This window comes from Pelodiscus sinensis, chromosome 10 (genome assembly GCF_052426305.1).
Source record: "Pelodiscus sinensis isolate ZL-2025 chromosome 10, ASM5242630v1, whole genome shotgun sequence".
NCBI classification, from domain to species: Eukaryota; Metazoa; Chordata; order Testudines; family Trionychidae; genus Pelodiscus; species Pelodiscus sinensis.
In genome coordinates, this window is record NC_143061.1 from 2,807,173 (window position 1) to 2,821,741 (window position 14,569).

At 51.9% G+C, this 14,569-nt stretch overlaps 2 protein-coding genes across 3 annotated transcripts in view; one reads left to right on the forward strand and one right to left on the reverse strand.

Moving 5' to 3' along the window:
- The window catches only part of OSTN (osteocrin), a 225,221-nt gene that overhangs the window by 153,486 nt on the left and 57,166 nt on the right, over window positions 1-14,569 (reverse strand). The gene's annotated exons all lie outside the window — the stretch shown is intronic.
- GMNC (geminin coiled-coil domain containing) lies at window positions 960-12,987 on the forward strand. Of its 2 annotated transcripts, XM_006137054.5 has the most exons (6): window positions 960-2,108; window positions 3,007-3,184; window positions 4,685-4,849; window positions 5,062-5,147; window positions 7,396-7,512; window positions 9,273-12,987. In XM_006137054.5, the coding sequence occupies exons 1-6, from the start codon at window positions 2,106-2,108 to the stop codon at window positions 9,894-9,896; spliced, it is 1,173 nt and encodes a 390-aa protein (XP_006137116.3). In that variant the 5' UTR covers window positions 960-2,105; the 3' UTR covers window positions 9,897-12,987. The 2 variants fall into 2 exon arrangements, with proteins under 2 accessions (XP_006137116.3, XP_006137117.2); XM_006137055.5 differs by lacking the exon at window positions 4,685-4,849.

Sequence of the window (14,569 nt, forward strand, 5' to 3'; positions counted from 1 at the left end):
CAATTTCACACCAGCTTAGCCAACCTCGCGTCAGAATTACACATGGGTTCCGAGGTCAGGGTGTCTGGATGTCTTTGGCTGGTGCACCTTGTGAGGTCTGGCTCCTCCCCAGACCTAGCAGCATGGGGTGTAGGAACCCGGGTCGGCCTTGGCTGCCCGCAGTGCAAGCTCTGCCTGTCCCAGGCACTGCACCAGGCAGGTCCCACTGGCTAGCTGGCCCCATGCCCACATGGACATCACCCCATGGCTGCCTATGATCACAGAACCCTAGGGCTGGAAGAGACCTCCGGAGTCATCGAGTCCAGCCCCTGCCCAACCCCAACTCAATCATCCCAGCCAGGGCTTTGTCCAGCTGGGACTTAAACACCTCTAGGGATGGAGATTCCCCCCCAGGGAACCCAGCCCAGCGCTTCCCCACCCTCCTGGGGAAATCGTTTTTCCTAATTTCCAACCTAGACCTCCCCCGCTGCAACTGGAGCCCATTGCTCCTCATTCTGCCCCCCTGAGAACAGCCTCTCTCCAGCCTCTTTGGAGCCCCCCTGCAGGGAGTTGCAGGCTGCTCTCAAATCCCCCCTCGCTCTGCTCTTCTGCAGACTCACCAAGCCCAAATCCCTCCTAAGTCCTGTCTGTGCCCCCAGCCCCCTCCTCATCCCTGTGCGATCGTGCAAACGGGCCCATAGCCGGGGCTTGGGCTTTTGCAAGCCCCCCTCCAAAAAAGCGCCCCCCTATTTCACACGTGCCACCGGCTCCCAAGCTTTGCCCCTCCCCGTAATGGGGGGGGGCTGGGCATAGGGCTCCCCCTTCGCCCTACAGGCTGGGGTCGGCGCGCGGGGGCAGCAGCTGCAGCAGGCGGGGGAAGGGGCGGCTCCAGGACTTCCCCCTCCCCAAATTTTTCTCCCCCCCCCCGCTGGGCGCAAGGTGATGACGTCGCCGTGACCTTTCAACTCCCCCGTGTGTTTTTTTGGGAGGCCGAAGATGGCCGCTCCCTGGAGCTGCTGGGGCCCGGCGCGGTGGGGGGCCCCAGCAGCAGAGCCCGGAGCGGCGAGGGGGGCAGCGGCGCCGGGCCTGGGCTGCCCGCGGGCCGCTGTGCGCAGCGCCGAGCACCCCCATGCTGGTTGAAAGCAGCGACCCAGGGCCCCCGTGCGGGGCCAGTCGCCGCCTGGCTTCCCCTGCCACTGCGCCTGGGCGCTAAGGGCAGCGCGCATCCCCCGGGGAGAGGGAAAGATCAGCCCCTCTGCCAGCTGGCTCGCGTGTGCCCGGCCAGGTCAGGTTACCTGCCTTGCGGAGCGCTGGCCCTGGCAGGCTCCGCACCAGCCTCGCTTCGCACCCAGTTTTACGCCTCTGCAGGGGCAGGTTTGTGTCCCAGCAGACGAGCCCCCCGAGGGCAGGTGGTGACCGCGGAGAGGCGGCGTCGTGTATCTTTGTTCATACACCCACCTGTGGCTTCGCCAAGTGATCTCCCCCGTGCACGAGTAAACACGAGTACCCCTGCCGGTCCTCCCCTCCTCAGGTAACACTCGGGTCTCCCTGGGAGCCCGGGCTCTGGCCGCAGACCCATGCCCAGGAGAATAACCCCGGAGCCCCCAGTCCCTCTGGTCTGCAAACCGCACTGTGCGCCTGGGAGAGGAGAAGAAAGTTGCCTCCAGTTCCCCGCAGCCCGTATCAACGAGCACATGCCAGGAGCTTCCTCCCAGCTGGGCGAGTTGCCCCTGGGTCTTTCTACTAGTCGCTAATTCGGGTTAAAAGTAACCCACCCCCAACCTCACCTCTGCCCTAGCGGGGGGCTGCCTTCAGACATGGGTCTGATTTTCTGGACACACCAGTTCTGGGCAGCCCCAGAATTTCTTCCCCTCCCCTCCTTGCTGGGGATGGTTCGCGAGCCCAGGATGACTTTGATTTCAGCACGTTGGCTGTTGTATTCACGTCACAAGTTTGACAGCTTTACACCAAATCAGAGCGCTGGGTTTGCAGGCAGCTCCGAGGCGTCAGCTCCTTTAGGTTAGAGCTCGCCTCCCCTGCCTTTCCCCCTCCAGAGCCAAGTCAAGCTCGCTGGGGCTTTCAGAGGAACCCTGCTCCCCAGCCCTGCCTCTCAAGCTGGCACTGCGATGGTAAGTCCCCCTGGCTCTCTTTCGACCAGGGACCGAGCTGGGGCTTTGCCATAGCTCTTGTGCCCTGCCGGTGGGAGATGGGGGGTGAGATCCTAGTCTGCTTGGCTTCTCCATAGCTGTGGGGGTTCTCACCCGGACCCAAGCTTTGCCTTTGCCTTGCAAAAGCCTTCCTGCTGGCTGGGTGGCTTATGTGGGGCGCAGGGGCGAAAGCCCTGCCCAGGGACCACACAGATGGGCAGAGATGTGGAACAGCCTGGAAGCGCCTCTCCCCACTTGGGATGGTTTGACGAGCCAATGACTCAGGGAGGGTCTGGCGCACCTGCTCCTCTCCGACAGCTCGGGAGGCTTTGCAAGCTGGGCTGCTTGAGCTGCGGGTCTGTGGTCTGAGGAAGGGCTGAGCGACTGGACAAGGCGGGGATGGGGATGGGCATGCGGGCTTGGAGCGCAGCATCCCGCAAAGGTGGCGTCGGCTCCAGGGCTGGGTCGCCACAGGCTGCTTGGTGTTGCAAATCCGAGGCGTTGGCTGCAGCGTGGATCAGCGCCCGGCCCCCCAGCGCCAAGGGCATTTGGGGGAGGACGGAGAGACACGCCGGGCGTCGCCAGCCGGCTTGGCTGCAGGCTCTGGGCACAGCTGGGGGACTGGGGTTTGAGCGAGGGCAGAGCGCTCGCCAGGAGCAGGGCAGGTTGGAGGAGCTGGGGGAAGATCCCGGCCGATCTCTACGCGCCTCTCTGCTGCCAGGTTGTGCACTCAGACCCCGCGCCCCAAATCAGGCAGCGGCAGGGGGGCTGAGCCCCGGGAACCCTTCCCCAGCGAGGGGCTGGGTCGCTCAAACTCAGCGAGCTCCCGGCCAGAGTGGCTCTGCCCCGCTGTGTATCTACCTCTCTGCCTCCCCCCCAGAGTGCCCTGCTGTCCTGCCCAGACCCGGCCTTTGCAGGGGGCCTGAGCGCGGACTGTCCTTATGCCGCCTCGACGTCAGCAGCCGGGGCGGAGGTTTGCAAGGAGACTTGGGTTTCTTTCTGGGCGGCCGGGCTCCTGGACAGCCCCAGCGAGAGCGCGCAGGCAGGACCGGCTGGGGGTAAGTGCTGCTGCGCCAGGCCCCGCAGCCCCGGGGTGACTGGCCCGAAAGGTGGGGGAGGGGCTCATAACGCCGCTGGGGAGGAGGGAAAAGCCCCCCCCCCCCAGACGGCGGAGAGTAGCTCCCCAGAGCGGGCGGCGCCTGCTTAGCACCCTGGAGAGAGCGCGCAGGAACCGCTCAGCGTTCTCCGACGGGCGCCCCTTCGCTCTGCAACCCCCGGCACGGAGCTGCGGCGGGAGCCAGTCCTGCGCTGTGTCTACACGGCGGGGTTCCGGGGCTGGCGTGGGGCGCAGGGCAGCGGCCCCGGAGGGCGGCAGAGGCACTGGCCGCCCCAGCCCCTTCGCAGGCAGCGTCTAGGAGCTGTTCTCAGCCCCAGGTTCTGTATCATCCCCAGAGAGGATCCCTCGAGGTTAAGGCACCGGAGAGGGGCTGGGGAGCTCAGGTCAATTCCCTGTTCTGCCACAGCCTCTCTGTGTGACCTGGGTCAAGTCCCTTAGTGTCTCTGGCTCACATCCTGGAAGGCGGTGTGATGCCTGACTCCTGCACTGGTGGGCAGGTTAGCCCTTCCGTTCCCCCCACTGTTGGTCTGGGCGAGTGAGGCTGCAAGCTCTTGCAGGCAGGCTGTCTCTGGGCTGGGGTGTGGCTCCTATCAATCATGAGGCCTTCTGGGCCGGAGCGCTGACCGTAGCCTAGTTCTATAGCCATAGCTGCTGCGGGGCCCACCCAATTTCCCCCTGTAGAGGGAGTGAGACAGACCAAACCACACCTGACATGACATTATGATAGTCCTGTCACCTACCAGGCTGCTGGAAGGTTCTCCGATTCCCTGGGGTTGGGGCAGTAGAGGAACCTGTAGCCCAGCAGTTTTAAATTTTTTTCCCTCATGACCCGGCTGAAGAAAATTGGTGGTGCCCGCAACCCAACATAATGTGACTAAGTGTGCTTCTTGCCTCTCCTAGCACCGCAGACCAGGCTGCACCCAGAAGCAGTCAGGAGCAGGTTCCCAGCCAATGGGAGTACGGAACTAGTGCTGGGGGGAGGGGCAGTGTGTGGAGCCCTGTGTGCTCCCCACTCCACTCCCCCCGCACCTAGGAGCCAGGCCTGCTGCGACCACTTCTGGGGCGCAGCGCCGTCTGCAGTGCCAGGACAGGCAGGAAACTGCCTTAGCCTCCCCACTGCTCTCCTGATCCTCATGTCGCCACCAGCCTGACATTCCACCACCCAGAGCTGTGTCGTGACCCGTTGTTTGAAAACCAGTGCTGTAGAGCCTCTGCCTTTCAATCAGAGAGGTCATGGTTCTTGTCTCTGCACTCCCTGCATTGGTGGGAGGTTTAGCTTGTTTCATCTCTAGCTTCCATAATTATCCAATGGAAATGCTCCTGGGAACTCGCCCCTTGCACCCAGCACTTTTAGCCAGAGCTCAAAACACTGCATCAAAGGTCAGCTGGAGGATGGGGGAAACTGAGGGAATTAAGTGACACCTCCCTCCCCCATCCCTAGAAGAGCCCAGAATGGAGCCCAAGTGTTTTGAGTCCGAGCACAATGACTTGGCCACTGGCCCAAGCTGCCTCGCAAACAATTTCCCCAAGTTTCGGGTCTTGCAAAGAAGACATTTCAACATAAAGAATGAAGAGCCAGAGGAAAAATATCTTCCAGGCGCCAAAGGTATAACAAACTCTTATAACAAACTCGGACCATTTACTAATCTATTACCCTTTTCTAAAGGGCCATTCTTGCTGCTGACCAAGCAGGACACATTTTCCTTGATTCAAATGACATACACAGGAGGGATTGAAATGCCCACCATTGTGATTTTGCGCTTGATTTGGAAAATTAGGTTTTTTGGTTTAATGGCTTGTGTGTCTGTTTTTGTCCAGACCCGTTCTGTGGCTTGGACTTTACTATTCCAGATGACACGTGGCAAGAAGATCAGCTGTCCTCCCAGCTCTACAGAAACAAACAGGTACCGTTTCATACCACTCACACACTGGACAATTAAACCATTAGTTACAGTTTTAAAATGTTCTTTCACCCGCCCGCTCTATGCTGGCCCTAGAATTTCAAGTTACTGTTGCCAAGCGTAGGCCTGGGAATGTCTTCATAACTATGTTTCTCTGTCCAATGAGTATGGAAAACACTGGCAACTTGAAATCTTTAATTTTCTCTCCTTCCTTACTGTGATTTGTGAAACTAGAGTGGCTTCCATTAGCAGCAGCATTGCTGTCTGTCCATGTCACAGGTCTGGCAGTTTCATACCTTATCTGATTTCTGGCTTCCACAAAAAAGGAGAAGGTAGCCCTGGGACCTGCTTTAGGGTCCGTGGCTGCAAAGACTTACACACATGGGCTACGTCTAGACTGGCATGATTTTCCGCAAATGCTTTTAATGGAAAAGTTTTCCGTTAAAAGCATGTGCGCAAGATGGCTTTTGCCCGAACGGGAGCAGCATAGCATTTCTGCAAGAAGCACTGATTTCAGACAGTAGGAAGTCAATGTTCTTGCGGAAATTCAAGCGGCCAGTGTAGACAGCTGGCAAGTTTTTCTGCAAAAGCATGTGCTTTTGCGGAAAAACTTGCCAGTCTAGATGCAGCCATGCAGTGCAGGGTCTCTCATGGGATTAGTTGTGTTGACTGGAGTAGGGGTACCCATGTAAGCAAAGTTAGTCACATGCATGGCTCTTCACAGGATCCAGCACCAAGATTAGAAGTCACCTGTATAGCTCTTTTTCTTTCCTTTTCCATGAGTGCTAATAAGCAGTAGGAGAGCTAATGGTTGTCTTTCTAGCTGCTTATACCTAGCTCAGTAGTCAGATCACGCAGAGTGACCCTTAACCAAAACTGTTGCTATGAAATCTTTGCTACGCTGAAGTTTGGCCGTTGATGTCAGTGAGGGCAGGATTTCTAGCTAGGTCAAGAAGTCCACAGACTTCCTTTCCGTTGCCCATTATCTGTCTTGTCTATTTAGATTGTAATGTCTTTCACGGGGAGAAGTCTGTCACAGCGTGCAGGTACTGTATTGGGAACAGTGCAGTTCCATCTTCATTTGAAACCTGTAGGGTGTGTTTCTTTGCCTCCAGCCTGTCAGACACACGCATGCTAGCTCTCCTTGGTCTAACACACTAACATTGACAGTGGCCAACGTCCGGTGCTTCAGAGGGAGTGAACAGAACAGGGAATCATCACATGATTCCTCCCCTGTCACCCATTCCCAGTTTTTGACAAACAGGGGCTAAGAACACCATTCCTGCCCATCCTGGCTAATAGCCATTGATGGGCCTATCCCCTATGAATTTATCTAGTCCTTTTTTGAACCCCATTAAAATCCTGGACTTCACAATAACCTCTGGCAAGAAGTTCCACAGGGTGACTCTGCATTGCATGAAGAAGTACTTTCTTTTGCTTGTTTTAAACTTGCTGCCTATTCATTCCATTTGGTGATCTCTAGTTCTTGTGTTATGAGGAGTAAATTCCACTTCCTTATTTACTTTCTCCATGCCCATTGTGATTTTGTAGACCTCTATCATATCTCCCCGCTTAGTCATCTATTTTCCAACCTGAAAAGTTCCAGTCTTATTAATCCCTCTCCTTATGCAGAAGCCGTTCCATACCCTTCATCACTGTGTTTCCCTTTTCTGAATTTTTTCCAGTTCCAATATATCTTTTTTGAGATGCAGTGACCAAATCTGTGTGCACTGTTCAGGAGGCGGGCGTACCATGGATGTATATAGAGCCCAAGCCTGTAATATTAATAACAACACCTGGATCCATATCTTGCAGCACGCATATCTACTTTATAATTCTCTCGCCCCCTCATTTTCTCTCTAGCCAGGTAGAGGTTAGTGAGTGAAGGAACCAAAGGGAAGTTTAAGGACTCTTTGAAATGCAGAAGGAAGAAAACTGGCAGCATAATAATCTCTGTGTATTTAAAGGGCTATTTGCAGTTCATTTCCCTGCACACCTCTATTATTCCTCTGTGGTTAGAGTTTTTCAGAATAATCTCTTCAAACATTTGCTGAAGAATAGGAGAAGTCAAAAGTGAGACGTGAACAGTCATGCCACTTAGCTTTACAGGGACAAGGGGTTCCTGGGGATTGAATTCACAAAGCAAATAGCAAAATCATCAACCCCCTGCAGGCCATAGAGAGAGAATTTATTAGGTTACAGAGTCAAGAGAGCAAGGAAGCTTCTTTTCATCAGTGTCTGTATTTCACAGCTACAAGACACCTTGCTCCAGAAAGAAGAGGAACTTGCTAGGTTACATGAAGAAAATAACAACCTCCGCCAATACCTGAATTCAGCCGTGGTTAAGTGCTTGGAAGACAAGGCCAAGGTACTGTGTCCAAACCTGCTATGAAAAGGCATGTCCATGAGAGAGAAAGAAATGGAACATGTAGGTGGAATGCCTCATGCGCAGATGCAAATAAACATAGGTGTAATAGGTCACATTGTGGGCCGACAGCATTCAAGAGGAAAGGACTTTCGAATGCTCACCAGGCTGGTGACGCACTGCACGGTAAGTGTGTACCGCTATGGTGTGCCTTACCAGTGCAGAGTGGGTATGGGCGTGTGACAGCCCTGATCGGCAGCCGTTATTGCTGGTTTGGTTTATGATGCGTGGAGAGATTTATAAGTAAGGGACTAACTTTAACACCTGACTCCTTTAACTGGTGATCAGAGCTCATTACATTGAAAGGACACTGGAAAGCAAGGCATGTACCGGTAATCAGCTTCATGAGAGTTCAGAGAGTAGCAGCGCAAACCTGGGAAAGGGTAATAGGGAGCACTCTGTTCCCAGCTCTGCCACTAATTTCCCCTTCTCCTTGGGCAACTCATTTAGCCTTTGGCACCCAGCCCCTCCAGTCGTAGAACGTGAATGCTAACAGCTTAGCTGGCAGCCCATGGCTGTTGCGGGGCTTAGTTAATAAACATTTGTCCAGCACTTTGAGATGCTGGGATGGATGGTGCTACTGAGGGCTGAGCACTGTCGCTAAGGATGGGCCACTTAGGGGTCCTGAGACCCATACTCAGGCCTTACTTGGTCAGCCACGTGGCAGGAGTGAAAACCAAACTCCTTGCCATCCTCTAGGGCACGAGGGCAGAGGGAGTCTCTAAGATGCTCTCCTCCCCTGATTTGTCCTAAGTGTGGGAGGGCTTATCTTTTGGCTCCTCCGCTCCCCTCTGAGGCTACATCTACACGACTAGTTTTTGTGGCCAAAAATATGCTAACGAGGAACTCATTTGCATGAGCCACATCTCATTTGCATATTTTCTGCCGATACCGGTCTCGAGCTAAACGGGCGTTTTGCGCAAAAACAAGCAGTGTGGATGTTTTCTTTTTGTGCAAAAACCCCTTTTTCCTCAAGATCGGTAAACCTCCTTTTTTGGGGCACAAGGGTCTTGCGGGAAAAGGGGGTTTTGTGCAAAGAGAAAACATCCACACTGCTTGTTTTTGCGTAAAAACCGTTAGTGCAAAAATGGATTGGCAGAAAATATGCAAACCAGATCACAACTCATGCAAATGAGCCCCTCATTAGCATATTTTTTGCTGAGAAAACTTGTAGTGTAGACGTAGCCTGAGATATGCTCCACACCGTGTGGGTCCCTGCACCCAGGTTCTGTGTTCCTTCTTGCCCTGTCCCCTCCCAATCACGGGGGGACTATGAGAGGCAGATACATGTGCCCCTCCAATCCAGCCCTGGATCCCTCAAGTAAGTGGCTCGGGGAGGACCCTAAGCTCCCTCTCCCCCCACTGGTGTCAGACCAGATCAGCTGGCAGGATCGGTGCTGTGCTGCACGAGTTTCTAGTTCACAGCTTGCCGAGAGAAAAAGCAAACAAAGCTCGGGCCATGTTGACACTGTTGCATTCTTATCTCAGAGGGGTTTGGGCTGTTTCCAGAGACTGCACAGCACAAAATAATTAGTGCCATCCGTGTTTGCTCACCGGGAATGAGCTGTGGGGAAACCGTGTGCTTTCGTAGACCCACGTGAGGCACCCAGCTCTGAGAAAGCCCGTGGCAAAACACATGCTGCGGCTGGGGAGTTGGATGATCAGTGTTTAATCTGCTCGGTCTTCCCCGTTCTCTTGTGTAGAAACTGCTGCTGCCCAGTGGCAAGAAGAAACCAGCCAGTCTCAGAAATGGCAAGCGGAAATTCAAAGAGGGTGGCTACCTTGCCCTGCGAGAGATGCCTCACCCCTCCAAAGCCAGGAGGAACCTGCTCCGTGATTTTATTGCCTGTGAAGAACAAGCTGCCCCGGCTGTAGATACCTGGGTGCTGCAAACCCTTGGACTGAAAGATATCGACACCATTGACGAGTCTTTATCAGCTAACTACAGTGCCCTGCCCTCGGAACTTGGGGCAAACCTGTACTGCCCGAGCCAGGGGGAGGCAATGGACTATTGCAACGAGGACTCGATAGCTGCGTACGGCTGTGCTCCAATGATTCCTATAACCTGTGTGGCCAGTCCTGGGAAGCAGGATTTACCCTACAACCAGCCACCGCGTGCTTCCTCGGTGCTGCCCAGCGGGGCCCCTTTCGGATTGCCTTACTTCGCCAAGGACGTATCACCCAACAAAACCGATGTGGCCTTCACAACCTCCCTGAGCCCCCACCGCAACGTCAAGACACACACCTTCCAGCAGGGCCAGGCCTTCGTGCGCCGAGATGAGGACGGAGGCTGGAAATTCACCTGGGTCCCCAAGCAAGCCGAGTGATTCCCTTCCGCTCCGCCCTCGCTTCTGAGCACTGCCATAAGGGACATGTTTACAAACACAACGGCAGAAGCCTTTCTCGCCCTTGAGGTGGATGCTGGGAACCGAGGCCACCTTCCCTCAAGGCTGTTCTGTCTTGTCTGAAATGCTACACTCCAATCCTTGCGTCTAGTTCTCGCAGGGACGGCCCCAAAAGTATCCACACAGAGCCAGAGGTACAAAGCAGCCCCCGGCATCTACCACCACGTAGTCAAAATCCTTCTGCTGCCAGCCAGCTCCTGCCATCCTGTATTTTCCTGGCTGAAATGTACCCAACTATTGCTGTTTCTGACTGTCTGGTGACTATCCTGCCTGGACTGGCAAGCCAGGGGCTGGAACAGCACTTTTGGGAGAGCAGTTAAGGAATAGACTCTGCTCCAGCCCTTTTGTGCCAGCAGCCAAGGGGACCACAGACCAATGGAGACTGGTTTGGTAGCTTGCTCGGTGGTGGGGAAGCCTTGGAGAATGAAACCCCTAGCGGCTGCATAAATTGCTTAGCAGTGAAGCAATCCTTTCATGAAAGACCGAGTTGGCTCACACCACAGTCATGTAGGGCTGTCTTCTTTTGATGCATCCTCAAAATCAGCAGGATTTGCTCTGGTTGCCTTCAGGCTGCATTGAAGTTACAAGCAACAAGGCAAATTGAATGGATTTCTGTGCTCACCGAGCCACTAACGCATTTACCCACAAGGCTTGTCCAAGCTATTTCCCTGGCGCTGTAGGAGGGGTAGCACTCTCTTGAAATACAGATCCTGGGTCAAGCCCTCAGTGGCTGTCAATTGGTTTAACTCCACTGACGTCACCAGAAGAGGCTCTGGTCCCACTTTAGAATCATAGAATCCTGGGGATGGCAGGAGTCATCGTGTCCAGCCCCCTGCCCAACGCAGGACCAACCCCAACTCAATCATCCCAGCCAGGGCTTGGTCAAGTCGGGACTTAAACACCTCTAGGGATGGAGATTCCACCCCCTCCCTAGGGAACCCATCCCAGCGCTTCCCCACCCACCTAGGGAAATCGTTTTTCCTAATGTCCAATATAGTGTGGAAAATTATTTGATGCTTTGCTAGAGACCAGGAAAGCTACATTCTCTTCTGCTCACAAGATTCAAATGGCCCTGCGGTTGGTTGACTTGCTTGGTACTGAGCCCTTCCAGGACACCCTGCGGGTTGTCTTCGACACTGCTATGGACACCTGCTCACGCGAGCCGTTTCTGCTGCTTTGCCAGGGTTACTCTCGACAGTCGCAGCCGCTCTTGGGAAGTTTGGCAGTTGTTTGCCATTTCAGGAAATGACACACAGACCTTTCTGTTCTGGTCTCCTTTCATGCAGTCCGGGGATTCAACTTTACAAACCAGCAGTGCTAGCCCAGAGGTTTGTTTTTCAGGAATTGGGCTTTTCTTGTATACGGGTTGGACCTACCTGGTCCGGCACCCTCAGGACCTGATCGGTCCCAGACAAGGGATTTTGCTAGACTGGGGAAGGTCTGGGATGGGTGGTGGGTGGGGGGGACTAGCCTTGGCTCCATGAGCTGCAGCCGTGGCAGCCCATCTGGAGCTCTGGCAGCCTCTGCAACCCTGTCAGCTCCGTGGCCCAGTGAGCTCCGCCCTGCCCCACTGGCTTCGGGGTCTGGTGCCCCGCAGGTTCTGTTGCCCCACTGGCCCCACCATCCAGCTTTGTTCCCAGCCTCCAACAACCTCTATTGCTGGGACTCTCTAGGCCAGCAGCATCCATGCTTCTGCCAGATACGGATGTTGCCAGACCAGAGAGTCCCGGACCACAGCAGTTCAACCTGTCTCTGGGAAACGTGTCCTTCCCATTAGAGGTAGCATCATCAACTGAATAAAGCACTTGACTGGAAGCAGGGATTTCCATGCTGTGTTCTAGGTTCTACCCGGGTTGTGAGGCTGATTATGTCTGTCTGGAAAGTGTTTTAAAATCCACGAGTTTAAGGTGCTATTCAACTACGCTGCACTTTTAGTACCATTAATAACAAAATGAAGTCAACTTACAAGAAGTAAATGTACCAGCCACCTGTTTATATGACCCTTATTGGCTAATTTACCCCCTGTGGCTTTTTGATACCTAAATATTGGTTGTATTGAAAACCAAGGGACCAGTCTGGCACTTGCTCTCATGGCTTGTTCTATTGACATCAATACGACTGCTGTCCTTGTGTGAATGAGGGTTCTCCAGTTGCTTATTTTAATATAACATCTAGATACAATTTTATTCGGTACGGATGAGGCCTAAAATCCATTTTCTTTTCAAAATATTCTCCTGTGCCTTCACATTTCAGTATTTGAGCTTCCAATTAAGGAGCTAAACTGAGTCCTCCCCAATCATTTAAATCCACAAACCCATCTCTCTTTGGGCAGACCTTATTTTAAAGTAATTGGGCAGACTTCCTGAGCATAGAATAAACAGTTTAAATGCTTGTATTGTAAGGAATATTAATTTTTAACCAGTGCAATCATGCACATGAATTAACCCCCTGGAGTTTGATGCTATTTCCAGTGAATTCAATGGAAGTTTTGCCAACTTCATCCAGAGCAGGATCCAAGCTACTGTTCTTCGATAGCAATATAATTTGCTGCTTTGGTATATTTTAAATGAAAGTAGAAAAGTTGTTCCTGTTAGAAAAAATAAAGTAAGGAGGATTTATTTTTAAGCAAAACATTGGCTAGCTCTAGCCCATACTGTACGGGAGGATGTGGAAGAAAAGGACTGATATGGTGATGTTTTCTACAGCTGTTAAGGCTGCTGTTGTAGGGAGTGTAGACCATGCATTGCTTCATTGCCTTTCCTGAACATGAAATGTGTTTCTGTGTATATGCTCAAAATAATTAGACAATGTGACCATGGGATTAACCCTCAAACTAGCTCAACATTTCTTATCTATTTCAAAGCAGCTACACAAAATGAGTAGAGGGTGCAATTCTATTGCATGCGTTTTAGTGCTGTAGAATTGAGTGACGTTTGCAACGTAAAATAACCCCACTTTTTAAATCCTATAATTAATTTTAAATCAAATGAATTAAAAATGAAGGATTAAGATAGTCTCTGTGTTTAATGTCTTTTGTGATCTATAACTATCAACAAGCTTCTTGGAGCAGGGGTCTTATCTTCCTCTGTGTTATTTACTATCCACCATTAGGGTGAAATTCTCCCCTTGCAGAGTTCTAACACAAAGTCTATGTTGCACTTAAGTCCCAGCTAAACCCTCAAACTAGAGTTTAAATGGAATGGGGGGAGGGATCACTCGGTGGTTTGAGCATTGGCCTGCTAAACCCAGGGTTGTGAGTTCAATCCTTGTGGAGACCATTTAGGGACTTGGGGCAAAAATTCATTAGGGATGGTACTTGGTCCTGCTAAGAAGGCACAGGACTGGACTCAATGACCTTTTGAGGTCCCTTCCAGTTCTAGGAGATAGGCAATCTCCATTATATATATATATATATATTTTAATTTAAGTGGTGCCTAGACCTCTGCCAGCCCTCTGTGTTTCACCCTTAGCATGTCACAAAGAAATGAGAGAGGGAAGTGAATAATTTCATGTATCCATTTTCCCTGCAGGTTTCTCAGTTTGATTCCACACAACATTTTAACTCTTTGGGTTTCCACAGATTGTTCTCTGAGTATTTTACTTGCAATAGCTGGGACTGACCTTATCGACTCACAAGGCATTTTCTTCTGTTTGACATTTGGTAAAAATGAGTGCATGTGCAAATTTAAAAGGGTATTTTGGGAAAATACTGCAGCATGTGACTGAAATTTGCTCTTTGCAGCCGCTTATGCTAATTAAATTGAATGTTTTCAGACATCAAACGCAAAAGGATAAAATGAATTTGCAATAGTATTTCTGGAAGCTTTTTATTTGCCACATTCACTTCATTCTTACTCAAAACCAGGTTACATTTCCTCTAGAAACTACATCAGCAGTTGAGCTTGGATTTATCATGAGACCAAGAGTACCAATAATAATAATAAAAAGCTTTTTTTTCCTTAGTTGACTTCCTACTTTTCCACTTTAAGCCCTGGTCTACACTAGTGCTGTGTCTAGACTGGCCAGTTTTTCCGGAAAATCAGCCACTTTTCTGGAAAAACTTGCCAGCTGTCTACACTGGCCGCTTGATTTTCCACAAAAGCACTGACTTCCTACTGTAAGAAATCAGTGCTTTTTGTGGAAATACTATGCTGCTCCCGTTCGGGCAAAAGTCCCTTTTGCGCAAAAGGGCCAGTGTAGACAGCTCAGATTTGTTTTGCGCAAAAAAGCCCCGATCGCAAAAATGGCGATCGGAGCTTTTTTGGGCAAAAGCGCGTCTAGATTGGCCACAGACACTTTTTCGCAAAAAGTGCTTTTGCAGAAAAGCGTCCATGCCAATCTAGATGCTCTTTTCTGCAAATGCTTTTAACGGAAAATTTTTCCGTTAAACTCCTAGGCTACATCTAGACTGGCATGATTTTCTGGAAATGCTTTTATTTCAAAACACTCTCCCCTCCTCCCCCCGGATCTAATTTATAAGCGGAGCATCCACAGTACCAAGCCTGTTATTTCGAAATAGTAGGCCGCTGAATTCAAAATCTGGACACCTGCTTTTCATCGGGAGTAACGTTAATTCCGAAATAGTTCTTTTGAAA